The sequence below is a fragment of the Rhinolophus sinicus genome, chromosome 17 (genome assembly GCF_057876585.1).
Source record: "Rhinolophus sinicus isolate RSI-liver-muscle chromosome 17, RSI-T2T, whole genome shotgun sequence".
In the NCBI taxonomy this organism is placed as follows: Eukaryota; Metazoa; Chordata; class Mammalia; order Chiroptera; family Rhinolophidae; genus Rhinolophus; species Rhinolophus sinicus.
In genome coordinates, this window is record NC_142517.1 from 10,718,271 (window position 1) to 10,736,448 (window position 18,178).

An 18,178-nucleotide genomic window follows, 5' to 3' on the forward strand; every position below is an offset into this window, starting at 1 on the left:
CCTATACACCCTCAGCCCCCCACTACACACACAACCTCTCCCTCCATCAACATCCCACACCGCCCTTTTCTTTTAATTGAGGTGTATTTTCATATTGTGAAATAGACACTCTTCAGTGCATAGTTTAGTGATGACAAATATGTATGCCCTGGTGCCCACCTCCTACCCAAGGAGATTCTCATCCTCCTAGAAGGTTCCCTGTGTGTGGAAGGTTCTCCCAGTCAGTTCCCTTCCCTCTAGAGCAATGACTCTTGTGATTTAACGTAATATCATGGTTGGCGATTTTCTCCACATCAGTGACTGTGAGTGATGCAGTCGTCTTCCCCTGAGTAGATAGATGTACTGTCATGTATGCAAACTGTCATGTGTGGCCAGGCCCATGTATGTGGCACATCAGTTAGCGCTGTCTGAAGTGGTAGACAAAGGGAAAAGTAATTGGACTGCTAGGAAATTTCCTCTAGCTCGTTTGGTGATCATAGATATGCTCTTAACATATCAGAGCTACTAGTGGAAATAACAACAGTTTTTAAGATTCAAGTAAGAAACAGTTGCATGCTTTTGTGGATTATTTAGGTAACTATCTTCCACATTTACTGAGTGGCTCTAATTTTAATTCCACGTTCTGTATTCTAAATTGAGATGTCCTATGTATATTTCTCACTCATTTTATTCATAGAATTCAGTTAATGAAGTTGACCCTGGCGATTGGCAGAAGTTTGTGAAGACGGGACTCAAGTAAGTTGATTTTATTTTCGCTATTCAGTAAGGGAGCAAATCTCATTGGTGACGCAGAGCGAGTTGTACGTGGTGGGGCAGGTGGTGTTTTGTTTTAGAAATACAAGATGTGTAATGGTAGGAGAGGTTAAATAATTTTCCCATTGACATGCAGTGTGTTTCTGGCAATGATGAGAAGCAGCCTTTAAAACGTGAAATATTTTTTAAAAACCAGAAATATGCAGAGACGAATACAGCAGCACTCAGATTTAGTAAATGCTGACAGTTTTCTATATTTGTCCTAAGTTATTATTTTCCCTTCCTTGGCCTGAAAGTGTCCTTCTTCTGAGGTTGAGCTTTGTCATGGCTGTGTATGCTTTGGTACTTTGGTTGTCTGTCTCTAAACAAAAATAACATTGTTTAGTGTGTTTACCATTTTATACAAATGTATCATCCTTTATGTGTCTCTCTTTTCCACACAAACTTGAATTACCCATGTGGACACATGTAGATCTAAGTCATCGTTTTCACTGCTGTGGGAAATTCTAGCTCACGACTGAACCGCTGTTAATGTGTTTAGCCAGCCCCTTACTGATAGACATCTCCCTTTCTTCTTTTCTTCCTACTCCCTCTCTTACTCCCTCATTCCTGCGGTGAATGTTACATGTCCCTTAAGTGCCCGTGGGCCAGATTTTCTCGGGGAGGGGGCACTCGCTGGCTCGTGGTGTGGGCATAGCTTCAGTTTACTACACCTTCAGTTTGCTTCCCAAGGTTTTTGAGCTAACCCAAAACAGTACGAAAGTTCATTTTTCCCTCATATCCTATATTCTAAATTGATATGGTCAGACTCTTGTTTTTGGCAGTCAAATAGTCATGAAATGATGTTTCATTGCACCTCTAATTTTCATTTTCCTGATTATCCTTCAACTTGAAACAGAAAAATGCTTTCTCCAAGAGGAGAGAAAGAAGTGAAAGTGGGTAACAGATTAATTATAACTGGATTACCATCATGAAATGGTGACATTCTTTCAGTCTTTGGTTAATTTGTATTTCTGGGATGCCCACAATATGCTAAGTGACTCTTAACATTATTCACATACGACTGAAAAAAATCCATTTTTCTAGAGTCTGATGCTTTCATTCCTTTAGTGAGTTCTGAAGGGATTTCAGACAGGGAAGTCTCCTGAACCATTTGATGGGAGTGTTGAGTAGCTGGACTTACGGAGGGAGGGAGGCTGACCTGGCAGGGTGGGCTGGGGGCACTGAGTGTCATGTCAGTTCAGGCTCAGCTGTTCTGCTGCCTCCTGGCATGTCAACCAAACAGGAAGTGTGTGTGCAGCGTTTACGCCGTCAAGAAAATAAATACGCTGCACTGCTCCCTTGTTTTCAGAAGCACTCCTTGTGCTGGGTAACAGCTAGGCATGTGGGAAAGCAAGGGTAACGCTATGGCAACAGTAGAACTGAGGTGGGTATACGGCCTAGCACTGTGAAATCCTCAGCTGGGTATAGGTATGTTGAAAGATTGTCTTAATAAAATGCCAAGAACACGTTTTTTGGGGTTTTTTTGTTTTTGTTTTTGCTTTTTATTGTTTCCTGTGAAATAAAATTCCGTTTTGTAAAGCCCTTTCCCCACTGATGTTTGCCTCGTAGATTCCGGTATCAGGACTCTGCGTTCCTAAATGCCCTCCGTGCAGCCCTGCAGCTCCTGTATCTTCCAGAAAGCTCCATGCGCACTAAGCTTGTCCCACTCCCGGTATTCCACATGATGCTCACCCAGCACTCTCTGTTTCTGCCAACTCTGCTCAAGTCTGAGGACGAGGAAAACCCAGACGGTCAAGTGAAAGGTGACCTGCACCCCACCCCCCATTTCAGACACAGATGTAATTACTTCTGATTTCCGCGAGCTCGCTGTGTGCTGAAGCTTCGCGCCCAGGAAGCATTACCAAACGGTATTAGAATGTTTTGTTTCTGTCACAGCCACGCTCCAGAAATGTTTCCTCGGACTTAGGGTCAAACAGCAAATGCAGACCCCTTTTCAAAGCCCGTTTTGGCTCACGGATGTTGTGTTTATGGTCTCATGGCCATGTCATGGGCAAGCGTTAAAATCTGAGAGTTAGCAGGAGTCAGGAGGGGTGTCTGACAGGAGAGAAATTGTTCAGTTGCGTGCAATGTCTTAATGGGAAGATTGAAACTTTTATCAAGGGCAGAGGGTTCAAACAGCCCTGTTGACAGTTCCCTGCCAGGGAATCTTGCAAGCCCAGGTTTTGGCACGATCCCTGGTTCATTAGGCATTTACTTGAGCACCTGTGATCCCAACTTTGGTGTAGGCTGTGGAGACATCGGAGGAGATGGTCTGTAAGGTCCTGCCCTCTTGAAGCCACACTCTGTCTAGAGACAAAATTAACATCCCCAGCCCGTTAGAAATCACCACAAGGTCGGTCCGTAATAAAGTGCGAAATTGAAGAGAACCATTACCCGTTACAGGTATGGACAGTAGGAAAAGTAAAAGGCTCCAGCCTTCTATTTAAGCGGGAATAGAAATATTAGAGATTTTGATAATATAGGCATAGGAAATGATTAGGCTTTAATATCTTTGGTGACTTAAAATTTGCAAGGGGGAGTGGGAAGATAGTGCTTTGTGTACGACCTAGGAAGAGAGACGACTATGAAGACATGTTTATTTAAAAATAGGAAAAAGTGGTGAAGAGACTTGGTGCAGTCCCTGAGGCCAGTATTGCTCAGAGAAGGCAATTTCAAGCATTGCAATGTCCCTGACATGCTTCCTCCTCTGCTGCGATCCAAAATGTGCGCATTCCCCCCGCAGTGCCGTGCATTTCATTGTTGTTTTCTTCCAGAGGCGCTGGTGGACCTGATGGCAGCGGTGGTGAGACTGTGCCCCTCTGTCTGTGAGAGCAGCCACTTAGCAGTGCTTCTTGGGGCCTATGGTGCCACTCTCAGCGTCCTGGGTGAGGAAGTGTGTGGGGACCAATTGGTGTGACCAGGAAGTGTGTGGGGACCGAGTGGTGTGACCAGGGAGTATGTGGGGACTAGGTGATGTGACCCAGAAGTGTGTGGGGACCGAGTGGTGTGACCAGGAAGTGTGTGGGGACCGAGTGGTGTGACCAGGAAGTGTGTGGGGACCGAGTGGTGTGACCAGGAAGTGTGTGGGGACCGAGTGGTGGGACCAGGGAGTATGTGGGGACGGGGTGATGTGACCCAGAAGTGTGTGGGGACTGAGCAGTGTGACCCAGGAATGTATGAGGGCTGGATAGTGTGATGAGATGGGAGGAATGCATAGCCAGCTTTCTAAATTGACCTTCAACTGACCTCTAGACCAGAAGATTTTACTCCTCCTCCGGGCATATGAGCAGAACAGCCTAAGCCTCATCGACTTCAGGTGAGTGTTGGGCCTAGAGGTATGAGCTGCAGGAGGCTTTGAAGGCGCCAGCCCTGAGACGGGCTCGCGTCACACAGCAAGCTCCAAGATGTTCTCTCGTTCCTTTTGGTTCTCAGGAAAGGGGAGGGATGGGTGGGGCTCCCTTAGCTCACACACGGCTCCAGTGTAAGCAGCTGGCCTCCCCATGAGGTTGTCCGGGCAGGGGCTGCCTCGGCCGGGCCACCCTCCTGGTTGGTGCATGCGTGTCTGTCGTGGGCCTGCCCCTGTACTCACTCCTGCGTGGAGTGTCTAGTTTAGTTGATTTTTCTGAAACCTTTTTACTTTAGACGGGAATGACTTGTGATGTGGGGGTTTGGGGGCAGGGGAGAGTGAGGAGTGCCGACTAGATATTAATTCTACTCTCCCCTTATATGTGCGTGCTCTGTGTGTGTGTGTGTGTGTGTGTGTGTGTGTGTGTGTGTGTGTATGTGTCTGTATTTGTCTCTTTCCTTTCTGTCTGTCTCTCTCTGTGTCTCTCTTGTCTGCCCCTCTTTTTCTGACTGTCTCTCCTGGTTCCCAGGGGCTGCCTGCCCCCGTCCTTGGCACCACAGCTTTGGGCCCTGAGGGCCTGAGATGGGCACTTCCCATGGGCCCTGCCCCAATTCTGAGGGCCAGGCTAAGAGGGGACTTGACCAAATGTGCTGTTCATGGAAAGCGTCTTAGATTCCCTCTGCTGCCCTAGTTTCCTTTTTTCTCCTTATCATTTGGGGCAAGCACCCTAACATCTGTCCAATGCATACATGCAGAAGAATTTCATTATTAAGGCAGGAAGTGAGCTAACTGGGCCAAGAAAAATAGTTCAGCAGAATTCTGCAGGGAAGTGAAAAAAATATTAACATTGTAGAATACTTTTTTTTTTTTTAAAGATAAAAGCTGTATTAGCCTAGGAGCCACCCTCTTCCCCTCAAAAAAAGAAAAACAAGCGAAAACATTTTCTCTCTCTTGAGGGTGCCCGGGTCATGAATAAACATTCTCCATCGTTTCCCTCAGGGCCTCACCCTCTTACTGCTTTGGAGGTGGTGCTACACCAGTTGTACCCTTTCTGGAACAGCAGAGTCCCCGTGTGCATAAGGGAGAGAGGAGAGCGAATGGGGAAGCATTTCCTCAGACTCAGAATATATGTCATGTCCACATCCTTACGTGAAGGAGCAGGTCTGAGTTAGGGGAGCCACACGGGGAGCTCTGGACGTTCAGGGGATGAGTCTCAGACTAGTGGGTGGTGCCAATCCGAGGGGTGTGACCAGTGCATCAGCTGCCTGGCTGTTAGAGCCCGAGGGCAATAGGCATCACTCTCCTAAGGAAGATGCTTTGTAACTTAGAGTGACTATTGTTGACTTGCATAGAATCTATCTGTATCTACGGAGAGGCATTCCATTTAGAAGTATTTTATCCAATAGATGTTTGTTGAGCCCCTGCTGTTTACAAAGCACCGGGCCCAGCACTGTCGGAAAGGGACACAGCCTCCCGGTCTGTTGAGGGGATCAGACTGTCATGAATGCAACTCCTCTTAAATTGGCTTCTGATTCATGCCATGCGGTGTAAGCAGCAGTTAGGGCCTCACGTGACAGTATGCTCTCCCTTGGGGAGTCACGGAATGCTTTGGGACGGTGGGGAGGCATTTGATGGAGGTGAGGTTAGCAGAGGAGGAGGAGCCGGGGGGCACCAGGTGGAGGGGACCATGTGGTGACAGCTGGGAGGTGGGAACATCGGGACGTTTCCGGGAATAGTGAGTAGGTTGGTTTATCTGCATCACAAGATACGTGTAGGGAAGAGGTGTGGGAGGGTCAGACAGCTTGGTTGGTAAGGACTTTCAGTACCAGACAGAAGTATTTCCGTTTCGATCCAGGAGACAGCAGAGAGCTGACAGGCATCTTGGGGCAGAAAAGCGGCCCTCATGACGGCTGGGCTTTCAGGAAGCATCTTCCAGCAATGGGGAGGTGGATAGCGGGTATCTGGGCTAGGGGTGGGAGGAAGAGGGAGGCCTGTGTCATTTTCTAGGAGGAAGGTGAGGTGACCTCTGCGAAGCTCCAGTGAGGTTGGTGGCATGAAAGGTGGAGGTGTGTACATGGTGGGCTCTCGAGGTGGAGACAGCTGAAAGGCTGCGGGCAGAGCTGGTCTGGGAAGGAAAGGTTTATATCAGTAAAGCATCACCACGCAGCCAGGTATCTGTCGCTGTGGTCTGGCATGGGCTATGGAGCCAGACTCCCCGAGAGGGAATTCCAGCTCTGCCACGGAGAGGCTGGACGAGTGACCAGCTGAGCAACTTCCTTAATCCTTTCTGTGCCTCTTTTCCCCCATTTGCAAAATGGGAGCAATAATAATAATATCTACCTTAATGTTATGCAGATTAAATGAATTAATATTTGTAAAAGGCTTAGAACAGTGTCTGGCACATCACAAGCTCCATACAGGTGTCGGCCTCTGTCATCATGCCTCACACGGTCCCCACCCTCCTCATTGTCAGCATCACCGTCACCCCCACCTCCTTCCTAAGTTATGATAGGGATTGAATGATAGGCCTCTGTAACACGCCCAGAACCGTACCTGGCATGTGCCAGCTGCTCGACAAAGCGATGTCGTTATTGTCATTATCGTCACCAGCTCTGTCCCTGGGTGGGGGGGGGAGGCCCTGTAACAGTCTGCTCTGTCCTCTGCGGCTCTAGGGTGCTGCTGTGGGGCCCCGCGGCCGTGGAGCATCACAAGACGTGCAGGAGCCTGGGCAAGTCTCTGTGGCAGCAGCCGAGTGTCGGGGACATCCTCCGCCTGCTGGATCGGGACCGGATGATGAAGACCATCCTCCACTTCCCCCAGAGCCGAAGGCTGCTGCCCCCCGAGGTACGGGAGGCCCAGAGCAGAGCCCTCCCTGCGAGGGCTCCGTTTGCACCCTCAGCTTTAGCGGACTGTAAAATACAAGCGTGCTTCTTCATGTGGTTTGGTAACTTCTTATTAAGTAAGCTTCCAGCCACGTGCAAAGGTGCAGAGACTGGACCCCGTGGACCCACCACCCAGCTTCAGTTATCATCACTTGTTTCATTTATAACTTGTTCCCCAACGATTATATCCTTTCATATACAAGGACTGTTTTTCACAGCACCATTTTCTTATGCTCTTGCATATTCAAAATGGTTTGAACTGTAGATACAGTGGGTGAACATTTACGTGGTGTTACATTTGGGAGCTTGACCTGCACCCACACGTCTGTCTGTTTCGGGCTGTTTCAGGATTCAGAGGAACCAATATTTAAAGACAGGAGCATAGCGGATCTGGATGGCCTTTATGACCCCTGCTTTCTCCTTCATCTCTTCAGTGAACTGACCAGGCCAGGTAATGGCAGCGGTGGGGTGGGGGGCGGGGCCGCTCCTGCCGTGCGTGGCCGGGCAGCCACAGGCCCTTGCAGTCAGGTTTCTCACAGAGATTGCACCTCCTGAAGGGTTACTGTCACTCCTTCTTGAGTGATCTGCAGCTGCCTTGTCACCTTTTTATTCCAGTGATTGTCAGCAAAGTAGCAATTCATATTTTGAATATACAGTGATTTTTTTAAATTATAATTTTAAAATCCGTCAGTGTCCCTTTGTCCTTGATGTTTTCCTAGTTCTTAATGACGAGAGCCTTTTCTGAATTTTCTCTAGACAGTGGTCAAATACCAACAGATTTTTATCCTTAAGCATGAGTGAAAGCCTACTGAGGTTGGCTTTTTCCTGGTTTAAGCAAAAACGGATTTTGTATCCAGTAGCCTGAAGGTGGGAGTTTATGGGTGAATGGGTGGGGGAGAGACAGAAGGAAGTGAAGCGGGTACGCATGCCTGTTGGGGAAGACCGAGCTCTAGTTCCTGGTGGGTCTGGTCTGTTGGTTTGGGCACTTTGTTGGTGATGTGTCACGTGTGTGGTGTTATCTCACTGTGGTTTTAATTTGCGTTTCCTAATGGCTAATGATGTTGAGCATCTTGTGGCTTATTTGCCATCTGATGTCCCCCTAGCATGAAATGTCATTTCATGCTTTTGCCCATTTTCTAATGGGACTTTTTTTTTTAGCGTTGAGTTTTGAGGGTTCTTTCTGTATTCTAGATATCAGACTTCTGTTGCGTATGCGATTTGGAAATATTTTCTCCCAATCTGCAGTTTATCTTTCTATCCTCTTAACAGGGTCTTTTGCAGAACAAAAGCTTTTAATTTTGATGAAGTCCGGTTTAGTGATTTTCCCTTTTATGGGTCATGCCTGCACTGCTATTCCTGGCTGGGAGAGGTGGGAGCGCCCAGTGCCACGTCTCAGGAGACCACTGCCTCCTGCTACCTCTCTGCCGGGCCTCCTCTGATACACAGTGGGGAGGGTGGTGATGGGGGTCACCCTAATTCCCAGTGGGGACAAAAGCCCCACCTCTCTGGCCTTCTCTGAAGCCACTCCAGCAGGGGATTTGGGGCTAAATTGCAAATGTCACAGGCATGGAAGTCTAGGCTCCCCCTTTGCTGGCCTTAGCTGGGGCAGGGCCACAGGTTTTCTGGGGTGCTTGGCTGGAGTAGAGCAGTTATCACCTAAGAGTTTTCTGTCTTGCTGGGCTGCCCTCTGCTAGTCCTTTGTCTTGAGACTGGAGAGCGGGCTTTTGTTCTGGCTTTGTCTGTGCCTGTTGGTGTTTTGGGCCTGCTGGTTTCCTCAGCTGTAACTGTAGGCCCCCGGAAGCAGAAAGCAAAGGCAGGATTTCACCTGAGGTCCCTGTCTGGTCTGCTTTCTTTCCATCTTTTAGAATCGTGTCCTGGTTGTCCAGGATTTTCAGTTGTACGTGATCATAAAAATATGTCTACACCGTCTTCCCAGAATTAGAAATCTAACTTAATTCATTTTTAACATTAGGTAATATACTCACAGTTCAGAAACCAGATACGATCAGGGCCTGTGCAGTGAAAATCTTCTCATCTGTTTTTATGGGCCGGTGATGACTCCAGTGGGGCCCGCAAGGAAGGGCTCCTGGGTCTGGGTGTGAAGGGGTGGGTGGAGGCGTGTGCTCTGTGTCTGCTCATCCGCTCGGCTGGCCTGATGTCTGGATTACTGGATGAAAGGCCGCGGAGATTTAGGTGCATTGAGAGACCATGACTCACTATTTGTCCTGTCCTCTCCCTTTTTCAACTTGAAATAGCCTTTGTATGCTCAGATACTCCCCCTTAGGAACATATTTGCTGAGCGGCCACCACTGCCGGTAGTAGTGCCAACCAAGAAATGAGAGGGTTGGGTTTTCAGAGAGCTCGCCCATCCATAGCCCCTGTGCGCCTCCAGCTGCCCCCTCCGTGAACACGGACTGTTTTGTGGCTGAGCTAGGTTTTATTTGCAAGGGAGCTGGGGCATTTCATGCAAATGTCAGATTATGATAATGGCAAGCAGATATCTTAATTGCCCTGGTGCTATTAGCAGCAGACTAACAGGCACGTCTGGTGTGTGGCCAGGAAGCTCGCTGATTCCCCTATGCCTTGGCCCTGCCTCTAAGCCTGTTTCTCATCAAACATGAAAATAGATTTTCCACAGTCTAAAAATATGAGGTGACTTCAGTGAATTATAACAAATCATTTCATCTGTTGCTCTGTCTCTCAATAGAGCTTTTAGGAAACAGAAGGCAAAAGCTTGGGAAACACTTAATAGAAAAATAGTAAAATCAGGACACAATGTTTTTCTCAAAATCTTGAATATTGTCTTTTTTGGGCAGGGGAGACAGGGCCTGGGAGGCCTTTTGTGAAGAGAGGTGACTTGTAAATGGTCTTTTAAGGTTGGAAAATCTCCAAATACAGCCTACTTTAAGTATTATTGGTCGAATACAGGTAGAAAAAATTCGCAGAGCATGTCTACTCGAAAAAGGATTTGCAGTAGCATAAAATACCAGTTACACTAAAATCATTCACATTGAAGTAGAAAATTTTAAAAAGCAAGAGGTGGATAGGGAGAAATAGAAATATAAAAAATTTCTAAAAACAAAGCAAAACAAGAAAATTAGGTTCATTAAATTTTGCTCTGGGCTACTTGTCATCTAGAACTAAAAATGGAAGCGTAATGTTTTAAACAAATTTTGTTGTCTGATAAAAGGAAGCATACCAGTTTGTCGAGAGGAAAATACCTAGCAGTAAAATAGTTAAGTTGAACAGAACATAAATCTGTGAACGGCATAAAGGCCAGTGTAGGCCAGGTTTATATGGTTGGATTAAGTCATGAATCTTTTTTTCATATTATTTTAAAAATTACTGTTTCTTTTGCTTTTGCCCTGGTGAGGAAGTCTGAACACTGTATTAAATAAATTTTTATTGAAGTGGGACATATAGAAGCCTACACAAATCATGTATGTGTGGCTTGAGTTTTGGTGAAACCACCAGCCGGATCAAGGAACAGAACATAGTCTTTAGCTCCTCAGGGCTCATCCTCCCCAGTACAAACCAGTGTCCAATAGTTGAACTTGATGTAAACGGCATCACACACTGTATATTCTTTGGTTTCGGCGCCATTTATCCCCCCTGGTATTTGTGAGATTCATCCATGCTGTGTGTGACAAGTTTTCAACCGTATGTTTTCACTTCCTGCAGTGGCACCTGGGTCCAAGTTGCTAAACGTCTTATAATCCTAAATTGGGCGTCTGATTCGTTTTTATGTGTGGCTGCCAGTCTTTGGAGAAACTGCTATCTCACAGCTCCATTCCAACTCTTTGCTGAAAATGGGAACCTGTTTTCTTAACCTCACTGCTTTCCTTCTTTGAGTCCTTGGCTGAGAAAAAGGACCAGCCAAGGCTATTAGCAACGGCAGTGACAGATGCTTTTTCCACAGCAAATTCTTGTCCTCAGCAGACCTGGGCTGAAATCTTTAGCTCATAATTCACATGGAACCCAGAACAGAGAGGCCAGTGTACAGTGTGCTGAGCCTTGTCACCAGACCACAGGCTCCACAGGGTGATGAGCCTTACCCACGGCCGCCTCTGAGGAAACTGTCAGAGGCATGAGGAGTCCTTGATGCTCCAGCAACACAGTTGCACTGCCACAAAAGCCCATAAGGTGTGGGGTGCTTTTCATTTTAACCCTGGATAATTGTCCTGGTTAAGCCATTTTGACCTGAAGATCTGTTATCAGAAGGCCAAATTGCTGTTTATGAGGTCCCAGAAACAAAGAGAATGGCATTTATAACTGTTTTTTAACAGCTTATGTTCAACACCCAAGGGCAGCTCTTAAGTGTTACAAAGCCAAGACTTCATAGAATAACAGGCATGACCACAAAACATGTAATTGACTTTTCCTCATGGACACATGGAAAATCCATTTGTCTTAGAGAATGTCAGTGATTACTAAAAATGTCCCAGCCAGCTGAATACTAACTATTTTTAGTGGGTGCAATATTAAATGTTTGCACTGTTCTTTCTTCCAAATGTATTCCTTTATGTGTATTATGTTATGTAGGCATATAGGTGTATCTTAGACACACCTCATCTTTTCCTAAACAATATAATTTTATCCCCCAGTTTGATGCATTTTAAAGCTTTTGGATTTTTTTTCCCTTCCCATCAAAAATAGTCACTTGTTAGAAATGAGAAAATTTAGTTTATAAGCTATTGGAGCCCAAGAGTCTTCTGATTATTCTTTTTTTCATCCTTTACTTTTAATCTGCATCTTGATATTAAAAGTGGTTTCCCGTAGACAGATACACTTGGGTTTTCTTTTTTAAATCTAATTTAACCATCTCTGCCTATTTTAATTGGAATGTTTACGCCGTTTACATTTAATATGATTATTGATCCAATTCTCTTTTATTTGTTTCTAGCTACCACACAAGTGTGCGTGAATGTCTGTGTGTGTGTGTGTGTGTGTGTGTGTGTGTGTGTGTGTGTGTTGCTTTAGGGTTTATGCCTTAAACCCTTCATCTTCAAGTGAAATTATGCCACTTCATGGATAGATGCACCTTACAACAGTATCGATCCATTTTTCCTCTCCTGGCTCTCATGCTATTTTTATCATGTACTTTACTTCTATGTGCTGTAAAGCCCACCATGTGTTGTTGTTTTTGGTTTAAATTGTCAATTACCTTTTAAAGAGATTTAAATATTTTATCTTTATCATCTAGATACCATTTTTGGTTCTCTTCATTCCTTTGTGTAGATCCAGATTTCTATTTTCTATCATTTTCCTTCTGCCTAAAATACTTCCTTTAAAAATTATTGTAATTCAAGTCTGCTGGTAATCAATTCTTTTAGCTTTTTTATGGAAAAAAGTGTTAACTTTTGAAAGATTTTCATGGAGTATAAAATTCTAGGTTGGCAGTTTATTTTTTCTTACTGTACTTTAAAGATGTTGCTGCCCTGATTCTAGATTGCGTTATTTCTAACAAGAAATCTACCATCATTCTTATCTTTGTTTCTTTGTACATTATGTGGCTGCTTTTAACATGTTTTTTTTATTACTGGCTTCAAGACATTTGATTATGATATACGTTGGTGTAATTTTCTTTATATTCCTTTGTGCTTGGGTGCTCATTGAGCTTCTTGGCTCTGTAGGTTTATAAGTTTTGTCAACTTTACAAAAGTTTTGGCCATATTTCTTCAAACATTTTCAGGAACTCCAATTACACATATGTTAGCCTACTTGAAATTGTACAACAACTCACTATGCTCTCTTCATATTTTTAAATTCTTTTTTATTACTGTGTTTCCATTTGGGTAGTTTTTGTTGCTGTCTCCAAGTTCACTGGTTCTTTTTTTTTTTCTTCTGTAGTGTGTAATCTGCTGATAATCCCATCCAGTGCATTTTTCATCTCCAACATTTTAAGTTTTATCTGTAGAGGGTCAGTTTGGGTGTTTATATCTCCCATATCTCTACTTAACATGCTCAGTCTTTCTGGTAGCTTCTTGAACATGTAGAATACAGTTATATTAACTGTTTTAATGTCTTTGTCTACTCTTTCTGTTACCTGTGTCATACCTGGGTCATTTTTGAATGGTGGAGGTTTTTTCTTCAGAATGGGTTATAGTCTTGCTTGTTGAATGTTTTCTAACTTTTTATTGGAAGCCAGGCATTGTGATATTTGCCTTGTTTGGTGCTGGGTAGCTTTGTATTCCTGTGAATGTTCTTGAGCTTTGTTCTAGGACACATTCGAATTACTTGGAAATGGTTTGATCCTTCCAGTTTTGCTTTTAGTCTCTGTCAGGGATGAACTTTGCTGTACAACTGAGGTAAAATCTTCCTGAGAAACCTACCCTATCACAGTGAACTGTGAGGATTTCACCCTGGCTGGTGGGTACGGGAACTATTTCCAGGCAGGCGTGTGCCTGGGTTTGTCTTCTCCAGTTCTTTCAGGTGGTTGTTTCCCAGCCGCAGGTAGCTTCCTCTCACACACTGCCCACCGACACTCAGCTGAGAACTCTGGCACTTTCTTCTCTAGGATTCTGCCTTGTGAACTCCGGCCGTCTTGGCCTGGTAGGCCTCCCACTCTGTCTCCTCAGCTCAGAGATCTTCAGTCTCCACATAGGTTTGCCCTTTTTGTGCCATGGCCTGGAAACTCTCTAGGTTGCAAGCTGAGACAGAAGCTTCACCTTGTTTCCCATCTCTCAGCGCTGACTGTCCCTTGTTTTATGTCCAATGTACTGAAAGTCCTTGTTTTATTTCTCCAGTCTGCTTTTCTGGTTGCTTCAGGTGGACGGGTACATCTGGTTCCTGTCACTCTCTCTTGAGTGGAAGTGGAAATCCTGGTTATTCTTTGATAGGGTTTAAAAGTTGAGAAACACAGAATAAGGGAACTGTATATAATCAGTGCCCCCTCCATCGGTCTGCCCTTGGGGGGATGCTGGTGGAAGCTCCAGTGAGCTCTGCTCCTTCTGAGAGAGAAGGAAACTTGATGGTTTAATCAATGGCATATCACTTCATGGCAGCATATTCCAAGATGACCCGTTTGGGGTAGTCATTTCAGTGAGTTTGTGTTTGCTCCCTAATTTACCTAGGTCACCAGTCCCTCAATCTAAAGAACATCTTCAGTGTGATTATCATGACCAAACCCTGCTTAGTCATTTTTAAACACGGTGACCTATCTCTATTCTGAGGCTTTTCTTGACAGTATTTATCTTGTAAAAAGGCCTGGGTTCTTATTAAAGAGGATTTGAAGTGTCCTGAGTTTTACTAGTGATTATTAGTGATAATCAAACCCTTTACGATGTGGTCGGGTGGGTCCCCTCAAATAGCTGACCTTCTCTCTCGCTTGCATCCTCTCTGGAGTGATTGTGAGTTTCTCCCAGGTAACAAAGGCAGACTCTTTGGGCTGTAGTTCTGCTCAAGCTTCGTGGCCTGCCTTTTGGGAGATTTTTGTCGTAATTTTGAAGAAAGCACTAGGGTTGCACAGTGGGTGTAAGTTAATCCTTTGTAAAATTGATGGGCTGGGTCAAACTGGTTTGCACCAGCTAATTTCCAGCGTTGCCACCTTACGGGATTTTCCTTAGCGGTGCTCGTGGTAGGAACTCAGAGGCAGTGGGCTGACCGCGATGGAAACAGGAGCTGGTTTTCTCTGCTGACACCTGGTTGTGTTGCCCTGGCTTCTGGGATGTGGGGCGATGCCAGGATCTCGTGTTTCAGGTCTGAATAGCGACTCCTTTCTCCTCCAGCTCATGAGAAGTAATGAAAAAATCCTAATTGGGATTTACAAGCATCTCAGAGGCTGGTGGCATGGTAATTATTGTCACAGAAGGGAAGATAGTCTTTGATCCGACTTCAGCAGAAGTTAAGGGTAGTTGGAGACTTGGCATCTCTCATATCTAGCACACGTAATTAATATTGGCGAAATGCAATCGGAAATTTAATTCACCATGTCTCACAAGCGTCATGGGTGTGTGTGTATGTGTGTGTGTTTAATGCTATATTTTATTTCCTGTAGAATTTGTGGTGGATTGTCGAAAGTTTTTGGACTCAAATGCTCTGGGCCTGACTGTCGCAGCCCTCAGTAGCTATGACCCCCAGATGCGAGCCGCGGCCTACTACGTCCTGGCGGCCTACTACTCGCATGTCGAGGGGGCACGGTTCCGAGAGCAGTCCCAGGTGAGTGGGGCTGAGGATGGGCCTGGAGGGCTTCCGAGGCTGGCTCCCCACCTGGTCTGGTGGAAGGCTTTCTGAGTTCCCAGGAGACCTCTGGTAAAGCATGAAGATCTGTTCCCTCTACGGGGTGATGCCGGAGCTTGCCTCTGGTCCTTGGCCCCTGGGCAGGTGGGAGAGGTCTCCCCTTATAGTCCCTCTTCTTGTGTTGTGGGTGGGCAAAGTAGTTTAATTTCTAGGGTCTAAATCTAGTGGTTAAGGCAGCTGTTGTCCAGGACATACAGCTTCAGAAGCCTGTGCCCTGGGGGGGGAAAGACAAGAGCAGATGGGATTGTCAGGCTGTGGAGCCAGGGCTGTCTGCCCTTGGGCACATGCCTGGTCATCAAGGAAAAGCAAAAGTGCTCCTGAGAGCAAAGATGTCACTACGTATTATGATGGCATCTGGGGCCCTGGGATGAGAGGAGCAGGCCACCCTGCAAACTGTAGCTGCGGCTGCACGAGGCAAGGCTGGTGACAGTTCTGAAAATGCTCTTTTTCTTCCCCTTTCCCTGGTTTTAAGGTACTTTACCTGTTGGATGTAGTCCGCAACGGAATCCGAACCAAGAACATGAGACTCACCTATACCCTGACTCTCTTCATTGCCAAAGCAGCCCTGCAGATTTTGAAACCAGGTACCACTGACAGGATTAGGTGGAGGTGAGATTGAAATGTTGAGGCTGAGCAAGTCCCCTCGCAGACATTCATCCTACAGGTGTAACCTGTCATGCGTGTGAGAGAGGACGGATCAGGGTTGTCCACTGCTTGTCACGGTGAAAGACTGGGAGCCACCTGATGTCCACCAGTCATGGACAGTAAATAAATGATGGTTGTGAGGAAGTGCTTTATAGGTCTATGGGATGAAAGCCTGTCGAGCAGGGTGCAGAGCCGTGTGTATGATGGAGGAAAGGCTGTGTTTTCACGTTTGTTTGCAGGTATAAAAGCTGTGGTAAATGCAAGCTATAGCACCCACCTCATGGGCCCGCTGTGGGGACATGGGGCCTGCCTGTGACAGCACTTAGAGGGTGCGTGACGCAGAAGCCCCGTCAGGGTTAGCAGGTGCTGACCCAGGCTCGAGGTCAGAGCCAGCACGCTCCTAGGTCCTCAGCCAGAGTGCATGTGGCCTGTGAGTCCCTACAAGGTGCCACGTCAGGCGCTAGAACAGGGCCCCTCATAAAAACGGGTTCCGCTACTGAGGTGGTGCGAGAGACGTTAGTCTGTCATAAGACATTTTTTAATTAATGAAAAATCATAGAATGTTGGTACCATTGGGGACTATGGGGTTCTGTGAGTATAACATGGTTACTTTCAGATGAGGAAACAGCCCCCCAACTTTAGGCCCCCAGGGTGAAATAGCTTGTCCGAGATCCCACAATTAGTCCATAGTCATGTGGCTATTAGAATTCAGATCTGATTTTCATCTGCTCCTACGTCACTTTTATTGCATGTTTTTTTATTTGCTTCGAAATTTGGGTAGGAAGCCAGGTAATAAGCCATTTGCAGACAAAAGAAAAAGGCTGTTCTGAGAAATTACCTCGCAGAGGCTACAGTAGCGTTGACCTCAGCGCCCCGTCTAGCCTGTGCCTGGGCGAGCTCTGTCCCACATCAGACCTCGTGTCATGAGCTCAGGCTGTAGGTGGCCGGATAGACTGTGGGCCATGACCTGAGGATGGGAAGTGGCAGGGAGGAGGTGCCTGCCTGTCGGCCCCACCGTGTCCCAGAGCCAGTGACCCAGGGCCCCTGAGCCCCCTTTGCCGGGTCGTTCCCTTCAGTGTTAGCCCTGTGCTGTCTGGGTGACCTGGTGCCACCCTGCCCACCAGGCTGATGACTAGGGGATGGTTGGCATCTCTGAAGACTCCACGTCCTGCCGTGGTTTCTGAGCCACAGAGAAAGTGTGTGCAGTGTAGACCTAAGGTGTCTTATGCAGTCCAGCTCTCGAGAACTATTGAGGTTTAAAAGGTTAAAAATAATCCCAAAAACTGCAATTACTTTTGCAGTTTTTACCTAACAACCTGGTAAGGATGCGAAAGCTCCCAGGGGCAGGGATCTCTGTCCTCCCCCAGATCCCCGTTCCCCGACTCCAGCAGGCCGTGGGGAGCCTGTTAGTGCCGGTCGTGACTGTCTGCCTTGTTCCTAGAGGAGCACATGTACCTGAAGATCCACAAGTTCCTGCTGTCCCACGAGTACTTGAACATGAACAAGGTTCCAGGCTTCTACCAGTTCTTCTACAGCTCGGACTTGGAGGTAATGCTGTGAATCCCCACACGGTCCCGAAAGCCTCCTGGATTGGCTCGCTCAGCCTGCTCTGCTCGCTGACCGCTGCTGCCCTGCTGACGTTTCCCCCCCATCAGTGCTTTTGCTGCTCGGCTGGCATGACTGCACAGTGTTAGAGCTGGAAGGTCAGGGAAAGGAAACGTTCCGCGCGGGCTTGAACTTGAACTTTCTGGTCACTTCTCAAACCTTAAACACTGTGTCAGAGGTCTGAGTTTTGTGGCAGTCTCGTTACATTTTCTTGGTGAATCGCTGGGTAAATATGAAGTGTGCTTTTATAGAACACCTGCCTGAACTCACACAGTTCAGTGTCTCAACTTCACTTGGTCCTTACTCCTGATTTGAAACTGAATCAGAGATGAAATCGAGGATTTTTAATGACACCATCAGCGGTGGAGGTCAGGGCTGCCGTGCCACGGTCTTCGCCGTCGTGCAAACGGTGGTGTCTGGAGAGTTGTTGGGTGAAAGGGCTTTAACTTACGTAACAGTGTGTCCCATCTGCCTGGGTTGCAGCGGAACGCCGAGCGGGAGTGGATCTTTGGAATTCTGCGGCAGGGGATTCGGGACAAGCACTGCTACGAGCTCTATGCCAGGCGAGGGGTCTTCCACATCATCCTGTCCTTCTTCAACAGCCCGCTGTGTGACCAAGTGGCACAGGTAGGCGGCTCCCGCAAGGGTATTTGGGACCAGAATGTCT

At 46.6% G+C, this 18,178-nt stretch overlaps 1 protein-coding gene across 1 annotated transcript in view; it reads left to right on the forward strand.

Moving 5' to 3' along the window:
* URB1 (URB1 ribosome biogenesis factor) overlaps positions 1-18,178 on the forward strand; it is a 65,693-nt gene that overhangs the window by 40,302 nt on the left and 7,213 nt on the right. Inside the window, exons 25-34 of the mRNA XM_019730177.3 lie at positions 677-735; positions 2,365-2,558; positions 3,570-3,680; positions 4,048-4,111; positions 6,814-6,985; positions 7,372-7,474; positions 15,020-15,180; positions 15,734-15,845; positions 17,348-17,454; positions 17,995-18,138. Of these exons, the coding sequence (XP_019585736.3) occupies positions 677-735; positions 2,365-2,558; positions 3,570-3,680; positions 4,048-4,111; positions 6,814-6,985; positions 7,372-7,474; positions 15,020-15,180; positions 15,734-15,845; positions 17,348-17,454; positions 17,995-18,138 (1,227 nt within the window). The remainder of the gene's footprint in view (positions 1-676; positions 736-2,364; positions 2,559-3,569; positions 3,681-4,047; positions 4,112-6,813; positions 6,986-7,371; positions 7,475-15,019; positions 15,181-15,733; positions 15,846-17,347; positions 17,455-17,994; positions 18,139-18,178) is intronic.